Genomic DNA, 24118 nt, shown 5'->3' with positions numbered 1-24118 from the left:
CCAGAGTGCAACAATAACAAGATAAAAGCAGTTTTTAAAAGCAAGTCTTTCCAAATGTAAACAGCAGCGTCTACTCCCGGCTTTTCGCCTCAGGAGATTACAGTTAGGGACATGGAGCAACCAATTACGTCATTTATAAGCACACCTGTGATGTCCTGTCTGAGGTCATGAGCAGTGCATTGATGGGAGGTTTAACAACTATGGTATCTTTTGCCGCTCTTGACCAGTGTGAATAGAGCTTTACAGAATCTGTCTTCTGTGTATGTATTTTGCTGTGTAATTATTTGTATACGCACTTCAAATGGCACAAAGTTGTTGGTGATCCAAAATGTTTTTTTTCCTGAGAACTAACCTCATAACCTTAAAAACAGTAAATTTACCACATGACTCCCATGTTGCTGATTTGGGCACTCAATTAGCAGCCCAATTAGTGCTTAATATGAGCCTGTGGTTGCAAGTTGGGGCCAGCAGCAGTCATTTTTGGGGACCAGAACTGATTTTTCATCAAACATTTCCAGAAAGCAAGAGAGGTAAAAGCATGCAAAGCCCCATAACAGAAGAAGAGAAAGACTGGAAAACCAGCACATAGGGAGAAAGCAGGAGCTTGCAGGAGTGAGATAAGGGGGCAGGGAGTGTCTGATAATGGATTAAGGAGACATGAGGTGGATTTAATACTGCACAGCCCTAGTATTCAGTGTGCAACATGTAATTTCACCTGCCTCGGGCGTCTGAGAAGAGCTTCACTCACCAGCACTCATTCTTTTACAAATTAAGCACTGATCCCAATGCTTTTTGGGAGTTGTAGTTTTGATTTCCCTCAACTGGATTAAATGTTTAAATTACAGTGGTGTGTAAAAGAATAATTAGCACTAAAATATAGCACACTTGGCTCAGTAGAGGTAAACCCAGACCACCACTGCCAGAAAAAATTGGGTTGTTAAATCAATTCCCAGAACTTGTGTCAACCAACAATATGTAACCTCTGTTGGATATATATGGGCTAAAGCACCGTCTGGTGTATATTATAAGGATATTGCAAGTCACAGAGGAGTCCTGCAACGACAGGGAGGAACAAGGACGAAGGCGAAGGTCCTTTATAAGGTCATGAAACTCGGATGAGTCTAGCAATATCCTTCAAAGGTATGACAGAGGCTATTCTATTCATTAGAATACACAGGCACACCATCAATCTTCCTGCAAACCACTTAAATCCTTGGTGTCTTGCTCTTATCATATCTGGGAGATAGTATGGCAGCAGACACAAGAATAAAAGCTGAATCTAGTGCTAAATGAAACAGATCAAAAAGCAGTTAGTAATTTGTTGCTAAAAGATATTACAATCAGTATAATGTAAGCCAGGGTAAACAAAGGTAAGGCTCATAATGTGTAGATAAGTGCAGAGAGATTCTACTTTTCTTGTAATTAATCTGAATGTGTCAAAAATAAAAATGTTGCCATAAATATCTCCATTCTGCACATGACTGTTCGATTTGAAAAAAACAGATCAGAAGAATGAAAAGCCAGTTTGAGTTACTTTATTTAAACTGCAACTGTAATGGTGCTGACATTGGCCTACCTTTCACCTTGGCTACTGGCATAAGGCAGGGTCATACATCAAATGGAATAACCTATTTATTGCAGGCGACTGGGAACATCACAATTCATTAATAAGGAAAATAGAGACGTTTGTTTTTTATACAGGCATTGCAGGCTCACATGTAGCCTAACATGTACATTGTTCATTTTAACTAATAGCAACACTGTTTCGAAGCAATTAATAATTGCAGCGTTGTTCTTTAGTTTGCATTCTTTTCTTCAGCTATCGCACATCAGATAAAAGATTCTTGGAGAGGGTTTTACCAGGACACTTTTATGAAAACAGCGCACGCTCGCCCTCTGCAGGGCTAAATGGGAACACTTATTTTGTTACTGTTTAGTCAGCACCTGTAGGGCAAACAGGACTACTTTTCAGAACAAGTATCAACACAGACTGAAAAAATAAGCAGGCTTGCCCCTTTAAGACTTTAAATACGCGGCGGGGATGTTTGGCCACGAATGGGAAAACGAAAATCAGCTGCCTGCATATCAGCCACTCAGACCGGAAAGTCGCTTCCTCGTGTAAAGTAAACACAAATTCAACATTGTTGGCACAGAGCTTGCGGAACCATGCTTAAAAAGAGAAGCTGACGTTACTCGGTGCTGATTATTAATTGTGTGTTTCATCGGCGGTACAAAGAGCGACCTGCCACAAACAAACGACAAGGAACGCTGAGCAAGTTGTTCGGCGCCGTCGAGCCAGATTCAGGGCAGACAGCTCACCCGGAACTAAGGACGAGAAACAACCAGGGTCAGTACCTTGCTTACATCGAGGACTTTTCCCTTCATGTAAGTTAAATTGTCAGAAAGTGAGTAAGAATTGTACCAATGCTTTTATTTTTTTTACGTTATTTTTGCTACTAACTAAATTGTTCCCCGTGTTTTTATACGGTTACCAAATGACTCGATTTCCGGTTCTATACCTTCATTCATTTAACAACTTAATGTAGGTTGCAGGCCCACCCAAGCATCTGCAAAATTTATCTAACTTGCCCTGTCGACTGAGCGTTGTGGTGTTTTAACAGAGCCTGTTTCATGGTACTGGATATGTGTGATTGGGCCAGAGTCTCTGCCTCGAAGGTGGCCCAATCACGCATATCATTTTGAAGAGGTGGGCTTTATCTCCACCCACTAGTGAAGACACACATGTTGAGGGAAATGTAAATCATGTCCTCTCTTGGAAACGGACGATTTTAGCTGCTCTTTTTTTTTCTTCCGGCATAGAGCAACTTTTACTGCCCTGTGTGGGCTCCATCCTGCTGCACATGCTACCCCGTGGGCCTCACCTGTTCTCTCCAGTTCTTGAGGACAGAAATTAAGCATGCAATAAATAGCCTTGCACCTTTCCAGAGCCCTACAGCTACTGTTTTATAAGATCATGCCTGGTGCGAGGGTCGGGCTGACACCTTTCCCACAGAAAAATACTGACAATTTGTTTTTGAGATTCTGCAGATTTCTATAAATAGAACTTAATGTAAACTAATTTGTTTTCATTTTAAACATTCCCTTTGTAATTTTGTTTACTTTAATTATCAATCAGGTCATATGCGGAACTGTGAACACATTTTAAATTGCATTCTTCTTATATTTACTATTTTAAGTATGAAAGGGTGAAAAAATACCAACTTTAGGTGATGTTACTAATTTTTGTACTAGCCTGGACATTACAATTCCACTGAGGCTTGCATAAAACAGGCTATGTGGCAACCCTACGTAGGGGATGTAACACCCCAAATGTTTGAATCTTACGCTACAGGATATAAACGGTGAGGCAGTGATCTATTTTAGAGAGATTGGATACTTTGAGAGGAAGGTAGGGATGTTAGGTTGAGGATAGGACAGCAGGATCAGACTGGCCTACCGGGCAATCAAGTAGTGCCCGAAGGGCTAGTCTAACCGAGCAATGTGTGGGATAGTTTTTGAGCAGTTTGTGGATTTATTTAATGGTCTGACTTTAACTATTGATTTCCCCGATATTACCACAAATATTGCCTGCATTAAACATAAATCCCTGCAATCTCTCATACCTTGCAAAATACCCTTTCACTGTGTCTTTACAAGTTCAAAACTGCCCTGATTGCCCACTTTTATTTTTGTTCCCGGGTCGATTTCTTTTTTTGACCCAGTCCAACCCTGTAGGACAGGTACCCTGATAAGCAAATGACAATAGATACCAGGGTACAGTGGCACAGGGGGCCAGAGGCAAGAAAGGGCCACAGATCCCTGATCATTGCAGTATTTCACAGTTCAAACAGGTGGCTCGTGTTGTTTCTTGCACTAGGGCCAATGACAGACTGGCTACGCCACTGCCAGACACCAGGGATGAAGACTCTTGGAAGTGAGGCTTTTTAATTTTTTTTCCAAGTCTATCATTCTAGCCAAACATTGTAATTTCTTCCTCAACTATTGGAGACCTCGTGATGTGAGAACACCTTTCTCAGACTGCAGTGGGGTCGGCAGACCGGTGTGGTGGGATCACCTGTACCCTGATGGAGCCAGATCATTCACAGTGGTGTAACATACAATGATGGGGTCAAAATGCAATGTGAGGCCCCATAGCCTACCATATCTCACAGATATTCATTCACCAAGGAATAAATAAATGGGACCCTCTGAAGGGTTGAGGGCTCCCCTAGAGGGTTGGGTGCCACCCACCCCACAGATGCTGCAGATTGCCGGTTACACCCCTAAGCATTCTATTCTAAGCCATGACCAGCATAGAAATATGCAGAATTAAAGTGCTCTGGGGCACAGCTCTCAAATTTAAATTACAAAAGGAAAATTGGAGTGTATAAATAAAAAGTTTGTCACACCGTCATAAGTAGAACAGTATCAGTGGTCACCATTTGTAGGTAATTCTATACTGGGGGAGGTTGCTTGAATCTGGAAGAAGGAGCATAGATTCTGCTTAGTGTTTGATCTCTTGTGGTAAGTGGCAACCAACTCTTGTGAAAGAGGCAAACACCCTAACGTTGGTATAGGCTGACATGTGAGCAGTAGCATGCCTTCCTTGTGGTGATGAGTTGCCTTTTGCTCTACTCCGCAGCCAGCATCACTGCAAAGTTTTGTGTAGTTGTACTAATAGAGTAAAGGAGAGATTAACCCAGAGTGAGTGACCATGAATCGTATGGTTGTGTGCTACGCTGCCCTCAACCAGATTCCAGTCTGTCTGGGATGAAAGGTGGCAACTTGTTGAGCTGACTCATCTGGAGATTATGATTAAATGACCTCCTGAATCTCAAGGGATAGGTAGACTGTAGTTATTCTGAGTTCACCCACTTCATTTGATCTCGAGAATTTTCTTCTGCCCATTTTCACTTTTTGAGTCTCTACTTTGCTACCAGTTCTTGCAGATTTCTGTTATATTAACCTATTCTTGCTTACCTTCCTTACTCCTTTTACTCACTTGTCTGAGATGATAGAAATGCAGTTTTAACACTTCCACATAATAGAGTCCCCTCCTGTGCTCCTGTGTAAATGACAAGAGGATTGCAGCCTGGAGAGTTGGTGGTTTCATTCCTTATTCCAGCAGTTTTGTTTAGGCCTCATTCCAATTAAGAAACGCAAATATGGAGGTACCAGAAGCATTCACCTGTGTGTAGGTTGACAACTTCCCTCCATGCGACCATGGACATTGTTTCCAGTCCTACACATTAAACTCACAAATCCTTGGTATTCTGGGTGTTTGTCTAATTAATTTGATAGACGCAAACTAATCCACAAAATGCTTACATCCCTTTAACGCTACCCAACCCATAACCCTATATTCACCTTTACATCCCTTTACCACTACCCACTCCTAAACCATAAAATTAACCTTTGCTCAATTTACCACTATCTTACCCTCTACATGCTCTGTATACACACAGAGTCTGCTATTACCAGTTAGGATGGCCAATCTTAAAATAGTTAATTTCCTAACCTGGAACTTAAATGGGTTGAGATCTAGAAGGAAGATGTCTTGGGTCTTGGAAATTTTAAAGAACAATGCGGCCCAAATTATATTATTACAAGAGACTCATCTAGAAAGAAATGAGTGTAGGCAATGTTTTGATAAGTTTAGATGGGTCCAGGAGGTAGTTTGCTCAGACCAGAGAGGGAACACTAGGGGAGTGGCCTTCATTATTAAAAGCAATAATGGAATAAGATTAGTTAAATATGAATGTGACTACTCGGGTAGATGGTTAGTTGCAACTTTTCACATGCAAGGTAGGACATTGGTCTGTGCTGTATATTATGGGCCGAATAACAATAACTCAGAGGCCCTGATTAATTTGGAATCCTGTTTACTAGAGACAGCAGCCCCAATCGTATTGGGTGGAGATTTTAATTTAGTTATGAGCAAAGGATTAGATAGGACGTCAAAAATTAAGTATACTAAGTCACCAAGAACATTCTCCAGATTGAAAAGTATGATGAAGGAATTCAACCTGATCGACATTTGGCGTACTAAAATGAGCGAGATTAGAGAGTTTACTTTTTACAGCAAAAAGTATTGATATCACTCCCATATAGATTATTTTTTATTAGATCAGGAACTATGTGGAGAGGTAGCAGAGTTAGTTCATATTCCTGCGATCGTGTCAGACCACTCCGCAGTAGCTATGTCTTTGAGGATACATCAAAAAGAGGGGCTGAGAAGATGGACTTTAGACAGGACAATATTATTAGATGAGGATGTGGTGCGTGATTTAAGGGAAAAATCTGAGATTTACTTTCATGTTAACATGGGATCAACCAAGTCACCTGTGTTCAGCTCCCCATACAGCTCTGAGAACGCTTGAGGTACCGACGGACAGAGCGGTGCCTCCTTTTCTGAGCTGTTGCCAGGTGAGGTCCCTTCCTCGTGCAATATGCATGCCAACAGGTGACTTGGTTGTATTCGTTCCAACCTTGTTTTTTATATCACGTTTTGTCATTAACGCAGTTGCAATAATTTGTTGTGGTCCTGAAGAAGGCCTAGGATTACTATAATCAAGTTGGCTGAATCATGTAGACCCCTTTTTTCCATTCACAGACAGTTATTTTGTTTTTAATTTGAGCTGCGGGAGATACCAATTAAAATATTTTTTCTCTCACTGTTCACTTTTAATTCACTTATTCTCACCTACATGCACTGCGCTCATCACTCTTCTAAAAACTGCTTCCTCACATCTGCTGGATCTGGCACAGCGCGTTATTGCGCTCCAAATAAATGGTAAAAAACATCCGTGAGCTCCCCTTTCTCTTTGAAAGTGTTGTAGCCCTTAGTGGCACTAGCGTGTTGCTAGGAGGAGACCCAGATGATGAAGCATGTCACCTCGGTGAGTGATGGTAATCCGTCCTCCTCAAAGGATGTTTTGTTTCTGTAAAAAGGTTCATTTTTTGCAGTTTCTTAAGGCCCATTGTTGCTAAAGTTATTTTAATTGATTCAGTAGACCCGTGGATGCTTTGATTTGGCTGAAGCATTAGATTGGGGAATATATCCACGCTAGGTATCTAAATGTTCCCTTAGACCCCCTTCCTCTCTTCTAGTGTTTGTTGTTAAGGCAGATAGAGCCAGGAATACAATTCGGGAGCTAATTAGCAGGGGATCAGGGGAAGTATTGCACTCTAATGCAGATATATGTGGAGAGGCATGTAGTTTTATGAGCGATCTATATAGTGAAGATATTCAACCGGGCCAAGAGGCTATAAAAGAGTGGTTAGGATTGACGACACTCCCACAGCTAACTAACTAACTACAGAAAGCCCTAGAGGGAGAGATCACTGATGAAGAGATTTGAGCCCAATGTAGGAAAATGATAAAGGGAAAGGCAGCTGGGCCAGATGGTCTTCCTGCAGAGGCGTTTCTCTGTAATATAGACATAATAATTCCAGTCCTAAAGTCCTACTCAATGTGATATACATCGGTGGGAAAGCGTCCCCTGTTCCTGGTCAGAGGCTACAGTAACTTTGATTTTAAAATCAAACAAGGACCCGCAGAAGGTGGATTCATACAGACCGATATCCCTTTTGAATACGGACTATAAGATCTTTTCCGGAGTTATAGCATCCCATGTGGCCAAAGTCATAAAAGAGGTCATTCATCTCAATCAAAGAGGCTTTATACCAGGAAGACAGCTTAATGAATTAACATTTCAGTTGATGGGGGCTGTAGACATGGCGGAGGCTAGGAATTTACCCCTAACCATAGTAGCAGTGGACGCAGCCAAAGCTCAGGTGCATTGGGCTTACCTTTGGGATGCTCTATATAGCTTTGGCTTCCCGCAGAATATGGTAAGGGCAGTGCAAAATCTTTATTATGGTCCTAAGGCTAAGGTGTTAGTAAATGGGGAGTTGTCAGATTGGTTCCATATTTTTAGAGGGACAAGACAGGGTTGCCCCTTGGCCCCACTTCTTTTCAATTTGTATATAGAGCCACTAGCCAACTTGATAAGAGCAGACACCACCATTCTTCCTTTTAAATAGTACGATTTAGAAGTCAAATTAGCATTATATGCAGACGATTTAATGTTGTTTACAAGCAATCCGCAAGACGCAATCCCCAATCTGATGAGGAAGGCGGAGCTATTTGGCCAAGTTTCTGGGTACAGGAAAAATACAGGAAAAACTGAGATAATGGAATGGAATCCGGGTCTGCCGAGTCATGGGGCAAAAACACAACTACGGTATCTCGGGGTTTTAATTACTCAGAAGATGGAGGATATTACAAAAACGAATTGGAGGAAAGTTAGTCAGGAAATAGCGGGGCTCCTGTTAAAATGGGCGAACCTACCTTTAAATATCTGTGGTCAGGTAAACCTTATAAAAATGATTATCCTCCCAAAAATTACCTTCCTGTTTAACACTATTCCGCTAGTCTTGCAGAAGGAAGGTATAGCTAAACTCCAGGGGAAAATGGGAAGCTTTATCTGGGCGTCCAAAGGTCCTAGGATAGCCTGGAAAAAATTGAGGAGAAGGCTAAAGGTTGGAGGATTGGCACTTCCAGACTTACTTGCCTATTGCTATGCCTTTCAGTTAAAAAATGCTTGCATGCTTGCTAACAAGACAGACAAGTCATTGATTGGCTTACTTTTTGAGGCTATGTTAGTGAACATTCCGCAAAGTCGACTACATTTCCTTTTTAAATATGGAGACCCTAAGTTTTTTAAAAAGGTGCGGCTTAAGATCCTGAAGTCCGCATTGACTATGTGGATGTATGTGAGGAAAACCCTGAGGGTTCCATATTTCTCATCATGGGCTCTGATTTTGGGACTTCCGAGTACCCCGGAATGTTTGAGGGATCAACTTAGTTAGCCCTTGAAATCTGGGGGTATCTGTTATTGAGCAGATCTTAAGGAGGGCTCAAATTTAATGAGCTGGGAAGCTTTAAATAGATTTACTAAGGGACAGCTAACAAGGTTTGAATATTAGCAACTGAGCTCCTGGTGGGCGACACAAGTTTGGGCTGAGGAGGAGTAGTCGAAATTCGATCAGGTGATGAGAACTGATCAGTGGAGAAAGGAAATGTGTTTTTGGTATTGAGCTTTCCTGGAAACGGATTTGAAGATCGAAACTGAAATCTTAAAACTGTGGGGTAAAGAGGTTTGTGTTGGAGATCTGAAGCAAATGTGGTGCGACTCATATGGTATCTTAAGAACAGTCGTAAAACCAGCATCACTTAAACATAACCATCTATTTACCACCTATAGAGTTTATTGGTCACCTGCGAAGTTGTCCAAGGTTTCTAGTAATACATATAGCTGCTCAAGATGTATGCTTGTAGCCCCAGATGATGTGCATTTATTTATGTTATGCCCTAAAATCGTATTTTATTGGAACTCAGTTTGTGACTCGTTAAGAGAAGTTATTGGGATACAGATTAACATAAACCCTCGCCTAATCTTCTTTGGGCTAAATTCGAAGGAAGAAGTACAGTTCACTATGGTTAGTTCAGAGTTTTTGTTCTATGTAATCTTGTTAGCAAGGAGTGAGATCTGTAGACTATGGAAATCTGAAAACCCTCAATGTTTTATTGAGTGCCTCAGAAACATCATTTATACAAGTGAGTCCGACATGGCGATCCAAGGAGCAAGGATAGTATTTGGGCTCCGTTGATAGGGTGGAGAGAGAAAACAATGCGAGTCCTATGATTAAGCCAATTTTGCTGTTGGCCATGGTATATCCTTTTTTTTCAGTGGTCTCAGTATGAAAGGGAGATGAAAGTGGAATCAGCAGTTTATTTGTGGGATACTACTCTTTCTTCTCCTAGTTTGGTCTTCGGTTTGGTCTTCCCTTGCAAGACCCAGAGGGATCTGAGTATAATCTAGCAAGAAAGTTGGCAGAATGAGGACATTAAAAAAATAAAAAACACAGAGTCTGTTTGCATCATAATATCTGTTTGGAAGTAGATATGATGTAATCTATGGCTTGACGGTTACCTCCAGAAGCGACAAAAATTGGGCCCACCATGGCCCACCTCAATGCACTGTTGGCCCGTCCAGATACAAATTCCTGGAGCTGGACCTGGTGGGTTGACTACCTGGCATTGAGGCAAATTCAGGACAGGATTGTAAAAAATTCAGGACAAAGGGTCACAATTCAGGACACAAATTCAGGACAAAAGGAGTAGCGGCCATACCCCACTGGTTTATCAATACATTCATTTACTGTTTTTTATATTGTACTGTTTATTCACGGTGCCATGTATGAGATTGCCTCTATGTATGCTACATTCAAATGGTGTGTTACAGGCCTCATGTTCCATTTCATTTTGTGACTCGCAAGTCACGTTTTTTTTTTTGCAACTCGTAATTAGCAAGTCGCAAAATGAAATGTACAACAGTGTCTCAGACACTGTTTGAGATTCTCAAATGGGTTGCAAGAGACCTGCTTCATTAATATTCATGCGGCAGGTCGTAATTTACGACCCATTGGGATTGGTAGGCACTCACAGGGATGGTGGCCTGCTGGGATCAGCAGACCACCATATCTGTGACTGCTTTTCCAATAAAGCAGTTTTTATGTTTTTTAAATGCAGCCTGTTTTCCTTAATGGAAAACGGGATGCATTATAAAAAGAAAAATGAAATGTTTCTGTTTCATTTTATAAGAGTAGTCAATGGTCTGTGGGACCACTGCCTGTTCTTAAAAACGTTTTCGCTGCCTATCACAGTGGGGAAGGGGCCCCTGCGGACCGCTTTCCATTTGCGACTCGCTTACCACCTACTTCAAGTAGGTGGCAAACAGGGATTGTTTTGTGACTTCTTCTCAGTTGCAAAACAATCATACATTCCCTGCGACTTGCTATTAGGAAGGGACACACTTGGCACACCCCTTCCTAATAGCGACTCGCAAGCCCTATTGTGCGAGTTGGTAACAGGTTACAGGAATGCAAAATAGGATAGATACATGCAACAGGCCATTTTAATGGTCGCAAATGGCCCGTTTTGCTGTTTGCGACCGCTAAATCCAGTCGTACATGTGGCCCTTCACCCTTGTTCAATAGTAAATTAATGCCCTTGAGCACCGTGCCAAGGGAATCACTTCTTCCCAAATATAGCCAATCTTTCTTGGAAAGAAAGCAACAGCAAAATGTTGATTATGTTTCTAAACAGTTCAATACACATGGCAAACAGTTTGGGAAACATTATGTAAGTGACTTTTTTAGCTTCAGCTAGATTAGGCAAGGTGAACAAGCACATCTGGCTCACCTGACCCTCCACTAGACGCCAAACTTAAGAGTTAATGAGGCAAACAAGATGATGTGAATGACCATCTCACGTCAAATGTCAGGATGTAAGGTACCTACCACTTGTCTGTAGTCTCACAGCACCAAGAAGGCCTGACTGCTACATTGGAGTGTGCATCAGGGACTCTATATTTATTTCAGAAGTGGGAGCCCAACCACCAGACAGAGAGTTAAAGAGCAGGATGAAGACTAGATCAGATGGGAGATCCACAGCAACTGATTCAAAGCCTCATTGCCCTCCATGAGTACTGTAAAAATGGGGCATAGTCTCAGCAGAGTGGCCAGAAACAGAAGAGGCACTTTCAAGTGGTTGAATAAATAGCACCCTCCCACCCTGGCAAACTCTGCAGGTGCGATGGTCCATTGGTAGTGCTTATGGAAGGCATGTAGGGGCCAGCCCCTTGGATGGTTGGCCCTGGGCAATTGCCCACTCTGTCCACGTCTTAGGATGGCTCTGCACTCTAGCCAATCCCGAATCAGTGATCTGGCTCATCCCTAAGTACCTAATAGCATGTAGAACCTTTAAAATATTTGGGATACATATTACACAACAAACAAAATATAAGAACATGATAAAGACTTTAAAATGTAGAAAGTGTATCTCTAACCCATGGAAGTGTCTCAAATTAGTTATATTAGATCACAACATTGAATTAACATTTATTCGAATTGGAAGTTTCCAAACATGAACTTTAAAAAATGTATTCACCCGTCCTCCTGATAAATCCATGAGTGAACAAAGTGTACAAATTGTCAGGTGTCGCTTTTGTCATGGCCAATATTATTTTATAGTGAAGGTTAGGGACTGCAGGAAAACATATTCTAACATCACTGGCTTTCTCGGTGATCGAAGAGCATTAAAAAAGTATGAACACTGTGATCCTGAGTGCAATTGGGATGTGGTCAGTGAGCGTGGAGGCAGAATCAAAGGTTTAGCTAAAAAAATCAATATTCTGAGATTATGTTTTGATCTTTCCCCATCAAGTAATTGCATATGAAATAATGCACACCATAAATGAAAAGTAAATGCTAGTTTAAAATCAGTGGGAAATACACGATTTTATGTAATGAAACCTATGTTGGTTGATGTGATCACTGCAGATGTATGTGTGTGCAACCAGAAGACCATGGAACTAAATTCTGTTTGGTTGAGCAGGAAATATTGAGTTGTGTATATTTAGTGTTAGGAAGTCCCTGCCCATCCCAGAAAGGACTGTGTATGTGAAAGTCATTATTTTAAATATGTATGACACACAGTATAAGATAGGATGCCACAAAATACAGGCCACAAAATACAGACATAAATATATGTTAAAATCAAAGTGTTTTCAAAGTGTACATTTTAGTAATGTAGAGATTGCACCTAGTTTTACAGCTGTTCATTAAAAGTACATACTACTCAACTTAGCTTGGCACGCTCCCTACAACACCTCTAAAAAAAGAATAAATCTTGGTCTTTAGGAATCTTAGTGTAGCCATCAATTAATGCCACCTCTACCGGCTCCCAAGCATCCTTTACATGTACAGATTAACCAACTGCACAGGTCTACGTTTCTTTTCAGGCAGCCGGCACAATGGGAGAAGCCTTTATTACTTGTTCGTGTCTGCCCCTCCCTCGAAATCACAGCAGAGAAGTCCTACCACTTCAGATGAGGCATTTAAACTGGGTCTTTGATCACAAAGGCAAAAAATACACACAAAATCAGTCCGTTGAAATCCTCATCACGGACATTACAATAAATTTAAGTACAGCCCATGAAGATTACCGACGGGTAAACACCCTAACTCGGTGCTTTCTAGTTGATGTAGTTCTGGCAAACCTGAATTTACTAAGTGAATTGAGGTTTTAGTGTGGATTACAAGTGCCTGGGAAAGAAAAAAACCTGGGATGGAGGATGGTGCTTATCACATGGAATAATCGACTACACCTTGTTTTACAGCTACTTACAGGGACCTGTACTTTTATGCTTCAACTTGAAGCATAATTCCATCCAGTTCTACGGTAAGACTTCATATATGAGACATAATATTTATGTATTTTTCTTTTTTGAGATGCTGAGAGGCATCTAAACGCTATTCTGTTTTGTTTACGGTGACCAGATTTCTGCGTGTCACTGGGACACCACTTTAGAATTCCTAAACTTTGACATATCGTTGTTATCAAGTCTGTTAATCAAATTGGCTCAATTAAAATGAACCAAGACTACCATTCCCAGAATGCACTGACATCTAAAAACAAAGTTTAGAAATCGAAAAGTGGTGTCTGGGTGACATTGAGCCAGAACCATCAATCAGAGTGGGTGAGGGTTAAATAAAAAATAGTGTTTTCGCCCTTCCACGCTCCAGTAGGAGTGGTGTATAGGTGTGCCATGTAACAGAATCCTCCCCCCTTTTTCTTCCTTGTGGAGGCGCTAGAACTTCAGAAGGTATACTCTTCAGTTAGTACCATTTACGCAGGCAGGGTATATCCCTTCAGCCTCAATCAGGAGGATCTCCCTGCTCTTCAGGGGGCAAGAAGTACTATGAACCTTTAGACCCCTACGTTTTGAGTCCTATTGGGTTTCACCACATTAGCATATGCATATTATTGGCACCTAAATCTGTACAGCGGCTATTTCAGGCCACACACATAACAGAACATGTCACTTTCCAGTCTACCTACTAGGTCAGTGCTTATAAGTCTTCTCTGATATAGCCTTGAAGGCTCCATGCATCACTCTCTGTGACACCATGACCTCAGTGCTAATCACCTCGAAACCCTGACAGTAGTGACATGTTACATTACACAAAAAGGATTCTTCTCTGCCCTAATACTGGGGGAACAGATGTAGCTGTAATACAAGATGTACACCTATCATAGTTTGAATCACAAAACTATAAAGGAACTGGGTAGGAGTGTAACATGCACCCAACACTACCAAGCAGTCATTCTTCTCAAAGTTGTGCAGGGTATTTGTAAAGTATTGCTGGGTGGTGACTAGAATCAGCCTCGGACCCTATACTGAACAGATCAGGTCCACCATACCGAAGCAACAGGGCAATACTCCATAATCTCTTAGAGGATTGTAACTTGGTCCCCTCCTGCATCCCACAGCTATAGATTACACCTTTCTCTCATGCCCTTACAGCACTGTATTATGCTCTATCTATTTTTTCACCCAAGGCCCCATCGTATTGTGACCTCCTTGAAGGTGGGTAATGGACCACTTATTTGTGCATTTGGGTTTAGAATAGACAACATTGTCCTCCCCCTACCCAGCCTATTAGCATTAGCAGGAAATTACATTCACAGTCTCAGATGGCAAATCTATCCTCAGGTCTCATCCAGAACTACATTGATGAGGAATTCTCTTCTTTCAGCACAAACACTGTGGGCAGCTGGCAGTGCCATGTGGAGTGGCTTTTAATTCGTGATTCACCCTTTCTCAAATGTAAAATCAATCAAAAACTAAGTGTGAAATAGTGATTAGAGACCTGCCTGCATGCTTTAACGTGGATCCTATCCCTAACACCAGCTGCAAACTTGAAACTGCAAAGATTTCCTGAAACATATTCTTCACAGTTATGATAGTGTGACTACTAGTCAAATTAAAATGGAGGCTTTATAAACACCGAGAGAAAGCAGGACGACAACTGAGAGCCCAACTACGCCTAATGGAAGCTAAAAAATTCAAATACCGCCATTCAAAACAGTCATGCCATCCTAGTAACAGACTACTGAATCTTTGTCCTCATAACTGAATCTTTTCCTCTTACTATTAAAAACTGTATGCCTTGGAATATGAGAATACTTCTTCTCTTGAAGGTGGCATCATGTGATCTCGACAGCTTCTTTCCATCAGTGTTAAGACTCTTGCTTGATGGTAAAATATGGTTTGTGAAAGTAGAGGAAGCAATGTCATAAAGATACTCCAGGGTTGATCGATTCCTAGAAGAATTTTACAAAAGTGGCAAAGCTTATGAGGCATTTGAGGAAGCAGAATTCACTGAAAGTCCATTGGTTAGAAGACTTTCCAGCCCCTTAAATCAACTGCAAATACTTTCTGTCCAGCAATAGAGATTGTTCATGGAACACGTAAGGGGTACTCACTGTTTCCCCTGCTTTTCCTCCTAACATTTGAATTATTATCTGTCACTGTCTAACACTCAGATCAAATGAATGGGGTCCCCAATCTACTGGGCTAAAAAAAACTATTTTGTCAATTCCAACAACTTACTGCTTTCACTCACTAAGCAAACAAGCTCATCTGTATCAGCTCTGATACATTACTTCTTAAGATTTCTAGGATACAAGATAAACTGGGGAAAATGTGACGCCCTGATCATGTCCTGTACCACGACACAAGGCTAGTTTATGTTGGTATGACATCAAGTGAAGACATGGGGTGTCAAATATCTAGGTATTTACATTTATCAAGGACTGGAGAAGATAGAAGAAGACAATTTATCCCCCTTAATTACTAACACCATGAACAGATTTGGATGGTGCCCCCATTTCCAATTGCCCATGCGGGTCAGCATTTAAACAGGGAAAATGACAATAGCCCACTGATACAGTTATGTATTTGGTATGCTACTGCTTTGATACACAAAAAAACTATTATTTCAGATTGACGTGGATATCAAAACTTAAATGCAGGGGAGAAATAGACCTAAGCTCAAATCTCAAAATCTCTGTGGAGAAATGAGATCCTTTGGGACTGTGAATGCCTCACATTAAATCATGCTACTTAGTGCACTCTTATTAAAGCTGTCCTTTTTGCTGGTTGCAAAGTATGCCCTGTCATGATTACATATTGAACATGAAGTCATACAATACTCGCAATGTATCCTTCTGGTGCATACACATACCCGACAAATTCTCCCATAAAGAACCTTATTATCAAAATCAACTCGTAGGTCTGGAAAACAGTACAGCACGAGTTTAGGATTCTCCCAGGTGTGTATGGTCAGACATAATAGAGGGCTATTTATAGACTGAAACACGTTACGCTGAAATATTTGATTAATTAAGGAAATCTCACTCTTAGATCACCTCTTATTAATAACGCACTTAGAGATTTCTTCTCATCACAGACTACCTACAGTTCAGCTTTGGCAGAGATGATGCAATATCACCAGCTATGACATTGTCTGCATCCATCTGTTGGAGCTGTATTGACATCACTCATTCTACAATACCTCAAGGTTTTGTGCCATCACAGTGGGTATCAGGTCTATATGATATATTACAACAGTAGACATTATACCCTAGAGTCACGGTTCTCATTACTGTTACATCATGACAGATATGTTAGGGAGGGCCGGCTTAAGATCATGTTGTGTCTGCCCCTGAATGTTCAAGCTCAGGCAGCTGGATAAGTAAACAAAATGATCAAAGCTGTGTGGAGGACAAGCACGTTTTTGTGGAAGCACACTTGTTCCCAATCAAAACATGTACTCCTGGTTCCCAACATGTGGGCGGAGCCGAAGCCCCTTTCAAGTGATGCTCACATAATTGTCTGGCAGCAGCTGTGATGTCAAGCCAGACCATTAAAATCCCGCTGTTACCCTATAGTGTAGTTATCCTTCAATGTTAGATTGTTAGGTTCAAGAGGATGCTGGGAATGTTTGACCCTTTTTGGCACCCACAAGGTCAGTTGAGAGTACATTTGCAGCCTATGTTCTAGAGTCTCGAGTCTTAGTGTTGGTGTCCACCTCAATGGGAAGACCTGTTCTGCAGAATAGTAGTAAGAAAAGTAATGCACATAACCAGTAAATAATCAAGGCATCACTTGACTCTCCTGCTGCCTGGGTGCACATTTCGGGTGTTTAGTTTGTTGACACAGGAATGTCTACATTTAATTTGGGAAGTGTTACCAGATTAATCCATGTTACCATGGATATTGGCTTCAAGCACTGGCCATTCCTTTAACAACATATTGTGCAATATGAAGTCTGGCGTCACTCAAGCTAAGCCAAATAAATTGCTTAAATTATCTGATTACAAAAGTAAAGCGCAGGACCAGAGTGCAGAGTAGATCCTAGGAAAAGATACATTTAGATTGTATCAGCATGGAAACCCCCTTGGCCTTAAATAATAAGCGGTCCTTATAAATCTGAGTACATTCTGTGAAATACTTGGATTGATTAGCAACCTGTATACAAAACACTACATGCTATTCTTCCTCACCACTCTCCCACCTAATGCAAAGAGGGAAAGAGGCAACCATGCAAGCTTTCAAAGGTTAACAATAATACTTTAGCAGAGTCCCTTGGCCCTTTTGCTATAAATACTTAATCTATAATCTTTTTTTTTTTTTTTTTTTTTTTTGAAACCGTTTATTACATGTTAAAAAAGTTACAAGTATGGGCCTACAACCATCCGGCCGGCCGCTAGAGTGGCAGAAGCACATGACATACCTACAGTAAGAGTCTCTTAGCGGTGCAGATCGGTAAATCAGGAGATATCAATAGCGCAGGCCACACAACTCCAAGCCCACAATACGGTTTCCTTTTTTCAAAACAGAACAACACAAAAAACCACACCCGCAAGGCAACCCGCCATCCAAAGTGACGGCACGTGCTCCTTAAGTGGGGGATCCCAACCAGCAGCCAAACTCTGAAGAGGGGAATGGGAATAGATCAGGGACAGGGGAACCACACGGCCGTGGCTGGGGGAGGGGGTCGGCTAGGGGGACGGAGCTGGTGAGGCGGCCGGTAGCAGTGGCGGCTCACAAATACCCCCGCGATAGGCGTTCCAGGGGCCCCAGATTTTCACCCACGCCCCAGGCTTACCCCTCGCCACATACACTACCTTTTCACGAAACATACACCAATCCATATGTTCTTTCCAGGCCAACACCGCTGGGGGCCACTGGGATCCCCACAATTGAGCAATGTCGCGCTTAGCTATCATGTATCCCAGAGTCACCCACCGCGTCTGCGGGACCGAATAGTCATTTGGTTCCCACACATTCAGCAAGCATCTCCTCGCTTCAGGCAACAGCGCAACACGCGTCACCACACGCAGGACCTCATGCACACCACGCCAGAATCGCTCCACCTGTGGGCATTCCCACAGAATATGCATGAAAGTTGCCAAGGCACCACAGCCACGCTTACACAATCCGTCACCAACAAAGCCCCTACGTAGAAGCCTTGGCCCCGTCACGTAAACCCGGTGGAGGATCTTAAGCTGGACGAAGCGAAGGCGAGCCGGGATGGCCACCTCCTTCGGAGAGGCCACCGCGGAAATCCAGTCTTCGTCGTCCAGTTCCAGCCCGTCGGCAACCCAGGCCTCGCGGAGACTAGTCAGCAGGCACGATCTGTCGTTGATCAGTTTTTTATATATAAGGGAGATCGTGCTGTCTGGGACATGGCCATCCAGCACTCTGTCCTCCAGGGGGGAAGACTCCGGAATGGACGCGACATCAGGGAAGACGGAGCCCAGCGCGTGGCGGACTTGTAAGTACCGAAAGTACTCACTGCCTTGCAGCTGAAATTCCGTCCGCAGCGTCTCAAAAGTTTTGAATCCACCCCTTGTCCAGAGGTCTCCCACTGTGCTGATTCCGATCGTGTCCCACTTCTCGAAGCCCTTCGATGTCCACAGGGAGCCCAACCTCTCAGACGCATATAGCGATGTCGCCCGGGTCAAACGGTCCTTCCACCCCATCGCTGCATTAGCCGCGTGCCAGACACGCACCATGACACGCGTCGGTCCCGTCAGACGGGAGTCGGGCGCGCCAGAGTAGAGCGCTCGATTGTAGTCGCCACCGGGCAGGAGCATCTTGTCCATTTCAAATGCCGGGTTCAGGGCGGGCCCGTAAAGGCCATGATTAATCGCAGCGAGCTGGGAGGCCCAGTAATACCGTTTAATGTCCGGGAGGGCAACCCCCCCATCGTACCACGGGAGCGTCAATTTAGCCAGAGCAATACGCGGCCTCCCGTCCCAGAACAGGCGCCGCTGCAGGCTCTCCACCTCACGGAAGTAGCGCGCCGGAACCAAGTCCATAGTGTTCTGAAGCGCATACAGAAAGCGCGGCAAGGACATCATCTTAAACAAGGCCGCTCGGCCAAGCGGCGAAAGCGGAAGACGCCGCCAGCGCGCAACGTCCTCCCGCAAGCGCTGGAGGGGGGGTAGCAAGTTCCGCTCGTAGCGGGCCTCCGGGTCTAGAGTAATATATATGCCCAGGTACCGGAACCCCTGGGAGGCAATCTGGATCGGGCAGTCCCGTGGTAGGGCCGGAGCCTCCCCGGAGAGCACATACACGCAGGATTTCGCCCAGTTGATGACAAGGCCTGAGTTACGACCGAAGGAGCGCAAAACATCAACCAGGACAATCAGCGAGTTACGCGGGGAGGCGAGATACAAAAGGATATCATCGGCGTAGAGGGACACGCGGTCCTCATGCTCGGGGGTCCAGCGGAGACCACGGATAGAGGGGTGCCACCGCAGCCACTCCGCCAAGGGCTCCAAGGCCAATGCGAACAGGAGCGGTGACAAGGGGCAACCCTGACGCGTGCCCCGCCCCAGCGCGAAGGGGGCCGAAACTCGCCCATTCACCACCACCTGCGCCAATGGGCCCGAATACAACAATTTGGCCCAGCTAATAAATCCCGGTCCAAATCCAAATTTCGCCAGCATCGCCCAGATGTATGGCCATTCAAGCGTGTCAAACGCCATGGTGGCGTCTAAGGACGCCAAGATGGCCGGCTCCCGCACAAACGGGACACGCGCGAGCACCCCATGCAAGCGTCGCAGATTAAGAGCCGTGTTGCGATGGGGTATAAAGCCAGATTGGTCTTGGTGGACCAAATCGCCCACCACGCCAACCAGCCGGTTGGCCAGTACCTTGGCGAGGATTTTGGGCTCCGCGTTCAAGAGCGAGATAGGCCTATAGGATGTAACCCGCTCACGGGGTCTCCCCTCCTTGTGGATCACCACGATTGTGGCTAGACGCTGGTCCGGCGGGAGGGAACCCTGCGAGTGGGCCGCCAGGAACATGGCGCGCAGGTGGGGCGCCAGTACATCCGGTCGCAGCCTGTAAAGCTCGATGGGGATACCATTGGGGCCCATGGCCTTGCCGGATGCGACCGAGCGAATAGCCAGGGCAATTTCGTCCGAGGTGGGAGGAGCGTCCAGCAAATCCCTGTCCTCCACCGTAAGGGAGGGCAGCGCGATGTCCCGAAGCAGGGCATGGGAATCTTCCTCCGAGCAAGGAGAAACCGGGGAGTACACCTCGCGGAAGTAATCCGCGAAGCAGGAGACAATGGCTTCCGGCTCGGTGACAGGCACACCATCCATCCCCTCAATCAAAGGAACCACACGACTCGCTCTCTCCCTCTTGTCCAACCACGCAATCAATTTACCAGCCTTATCACCCACATCATACAGTCGCCCCTGTTGCTCTCTACTGAGGCCCCTGGCCGCCTCCGTGACGAGGGCCCTATAGGCCGCCTGCTTGAGGTGCAGAACATGCAACTTGGCGTCTGTTACCCCGCTCCCCAGGTCACCCTCTAGTTCCGCAATTTCGGCCTCCACCCGGGTTACCTCCTCCCGCTCGCGCCTCCGGGCATGGGAGATAAAGGAGAGGGCCTCCCCTCTGAGAACTACCTTAAAAGCCTCCCACAGGGAGATGGCCGAAGGGACAGACCCCACATTCTCATCAAAGTATCTCTGTAAGGATTTGATCAAGTCGGCACGAATAGTGGGGTCACGCAAGTACCAAGCATTGATTGGAGCCACCCTGCCCTCCCCCCTAGGGAAGACATCGAAATGTAACAGTACTGGGGAGTGATCTGAAATGCCCCGCGCCAGATGGCACACCTCTCCCACCCTCCCAGCATAGGCCGCCGGGACAAGGATGTAATCAAGCCGCGAGAGGCTACCATGGGCACCCGAGTGGAAGGTGTATTGCCGCTGTGCGGGATGCTTTAGTCGCCAGCAATCCACCAGGCCCAGAGTATCTAAAAGGCCGGACAGCCAGGCCTGTGCCCGGGGGAGGTCCCTAGGGGGATGGCGATCCATAGACCCAGAAACTACCGCATTAAAGTCCCCCCCAACCACCAGCAGGCCACCCGGGAGGTCCAGGAGGAGGCGCCCCAAGTCCGCAAATGTAGTAGATTGTAACCCAGGCGGGACGTACACTGATATAAAAACAAACACTCTACCCTCCATTCTACCCACCAGAACAGTGTAGCGTCCCCTCTCATCATGGCGCACCTCATCAATCTCCAACGGGAGCGAGTTCTTAATCATGATACCCACCCCCCGCGAGCCCGAGGTGAAGCCCGAATGGGCCACCAAACGATAGCCTCGCCGATTCATGGCATGAAAGGAGTTACCTATAAGGTGTGTCTCCTGCAGGAAGACAACATCTGGTGAGATACGTTTCAGGTACTGCAGGACCACACCACGCTTAATCCTGTCCCCCAGGCCGTTAACATTCCATGACAACACAGTCAAATCCCTACCCCCCATCATACGTAGAAGCAATCAGTCGTCCCCCACAGAGCATCTCGAGAGCAACAATACAGTAAAGGGCTTGCCTTGCGGTGCAAACAAACAACACACCCCCTCCACCCCCCCATCCCAACAGAACTCCCCCCTCCCTGCACCCCTGCATGAGCCCGAACAGCCCCCCCAAAGTGCAGTGTGCCTGTCGCCCCATAGATGAAAAACTAACTAGTCCCCCAGAGGAGGAGGGAAGCCCCCAACAGACCCCACACGACCTCCATCGGAGGGGAACATAAACGATCAGTAAATGGTAAAGGAATGTTGTCCAGAGCAAGGCCTATTCTTCACCCCTCAGTTCTGATCCGGCGGGCCCTCCCCGCCAACCGCACCCCCCCCACCCCCTCGGCCCCGATCTCCAGGCAGAGTGTCCAACCAGTCCCCAGCCGCCTCGGGTCGGTCAAAAAAGTGCGTGCGCCCATCCACCTCCACCCTCAGCTTAGCTGGAAAAAGCATTGAGTACTTAAGGTTCAGGTCCCGTAGGCGACGTTTAACTCCGAGAAAACTCAATCTCTGTTTTTGGACCGCCGGAGTAAAGTCTGGGTAGAAATGCACATCCATGTTATCAAGCTTGACCGGTCCCTGTTGCCTGGAGGTCTGCAGGATAGCGTCTCTGTCCCGAAAATTAAAAATCCGGGCAATGAGAGGCCGCGGCGGGGCACCGGCCTTAGGTCTGCCCCCAGGGACCCGGTGAGCACGTTCCACCGCGAAAAGCTTACTCAGCCCCCGGGGCTGGAGATGGGTAAGGATCAATTCTTCCACAAAAAGATCTGCCGCCTCCGCCTCTCGTCCCTCCGGCACTCCCACAATGCGAACGTTATTCCTCCGGGCCCGACCCTCGGAATCCTCCAGTCGCCGGTCCATCAGGGCGCTCGCCTGGCCAAGCCGGCGCACCTCCTTTTGGAGGGCCACCACGTCCGTCGTGAGGCTCGTTGTGGTGTGGGCCAGGGAATCGACCCGGTCGTTGGTTTTGGACAAGTCAGCCCTCACAAGGCTAACATCCACCAGGACCGAGTCTATCTTTTGCGCTAGGGTGTCGAAGCGCTGGTCCACCGAGGCCTTCATCTCTGCGATGGCGCCCATGACGTCCCGGAGGGTCAGATCCACCGGTTGAGCAGATGCCTCCGTCGGGCCCGCCGGGGATGTGCGCGATGTCTCCGGAGATCCCTTCTGGAGGGTGTAGCGGTCCATACTGTTGGATTGAGGCGCCGGGCCGCGGCGGGTCGTCTTCACCTTCGCCCGGTCGCCATCTTGTTTGGTGGACATGCCTGCTCTCCCACCGTCGTGCCAATCTCCTCGAAAGGGCCGATAAACCAGTTCACGGGTTCCGGGGGGGGGGAGGGCAACCACTGGGCCGCAGGACGACTCACGGCCGGCGGGTCAGCCGGGCACCTGGACAAGGCCACACCACCGCACCCCGCTCCGCAACCCTACCTCGCTTGAGGGCAAGGAGAGCGCAAAAGCGAAAGTGAAAGCACGGGATACGCGAGTCGCCCAGCCCTGCCCGCCGCTGTTGTTCGCTTTGTCCCCGGATCGCCCCACTACTCCAATCCGGGGGGCCAGCGCGGAGAAGGCCGCAACCTTCAATCGGTGCTCCCACCGGTGTCCGGGGTCCGATTCGAAAAGGAAAAACGGATGGCGCCTCAGCTCGGGTTCACCGATGCAGTCCCCTCAACAAGGACAGGATATAGCCAGGATTAATTCAGCCTTAATCTATAATCTTGAAGTCCTCTTTCTATTTCCACAGCAGTATCACACAGGTAGACCACACAGAATGCATGTGTGGAGGGACTACATAAAGGGCTGTGACGATACAGACAAGGTTTCAGTGTGTTGAAGATTGAAGATGGGTACTGAGAGACACGTCAGCTTGTCACTCCTCATTGACAGACTGTCAGTTAGGAGTATGGAGGAATGAACCAGTATGGCAAAGTCTCTGCTGCTAAAATAACACATTCAGCTCCTACAGTCCTTAAATGTGCACTCCAAAAAAGGGAGGAGAGTCTTGGTTCCCAGCAATCAAAAACCACAGGCCTTATAGACCACCAAAGTGGTCTGCACCTGACCTCCCTGCAAATTGCAGGGCATAATATTGGAGGGTGTAATCTAGTTGAATTGTGGTAGAGGATGAGTACTCTACTCGACAGAATACTCACTGTCCCTGACAAAGAGTGACTTGAGACTAGTAAACAACTCTACTTGGTTTCAGTAGAGCTGGTTGAACCCCAGGTTAAAAATGTGCTAATCAGTTTAAATAAGGAGTGTTGGGCCTTGAGGATATCCACCTTGCTGGTTAGGCACAAAATGTCAAACAAC

General features: G+C 45.6%; 1 protein-coding gene across 3 annotated transcripts in view; it reads left to right on the top strand.

The window, feature by feature from the left end:
- The first annotated feature begins 1953 nt into the window (after window positions 1–1953).
- The window catches only part of LOC146805609 (inosine-uridine preferring nucleoside hydrolase-like), a 139333-nt gene continuing 117168 nt past the window's right edge, over window positions 1954–24118 (top strand). Inside the window, exons 1-2 of one of the 3 annotated variants that reach the window (XM_085622893.1) lie at window positions 2199–2385; window positions 13248–13309. Coding sequence is in view for 1 of the 3 variants with exons in the window: in XM_085622891.1 (XP_085479017.1) it covers window positions 2384–2385 (2 nt within the window). In the remaining 2 variants the exon portion in view is untranslated. Of the gene's footprint in view, window positions 2386–13247; window positions 13310–24118 lie in introns of all 3 variants that reach the window. The other 2 variants (XM_085622891.1, XM_085622892.1) reach the window with 2 other exon arrangements.

The sequence above is a fragment of the Triturus cristatus genome, chromosome 8 (assembly GCF_964204655.1).
Source record: "Triturus cristatus chromosome 8, aTriCri1.1, whole genome shotgun sequence".
Lineage (NCBI taxonomy): Eukaryota > Metazoa > Chordata > Amphibia > Caudata > Salamandridae > Triturus > Triturus cristatus.
Note: the sequence above shows the minus strand (reverse complement) of the source record. Positions and strands in the feature narration are given on the sequence as shown.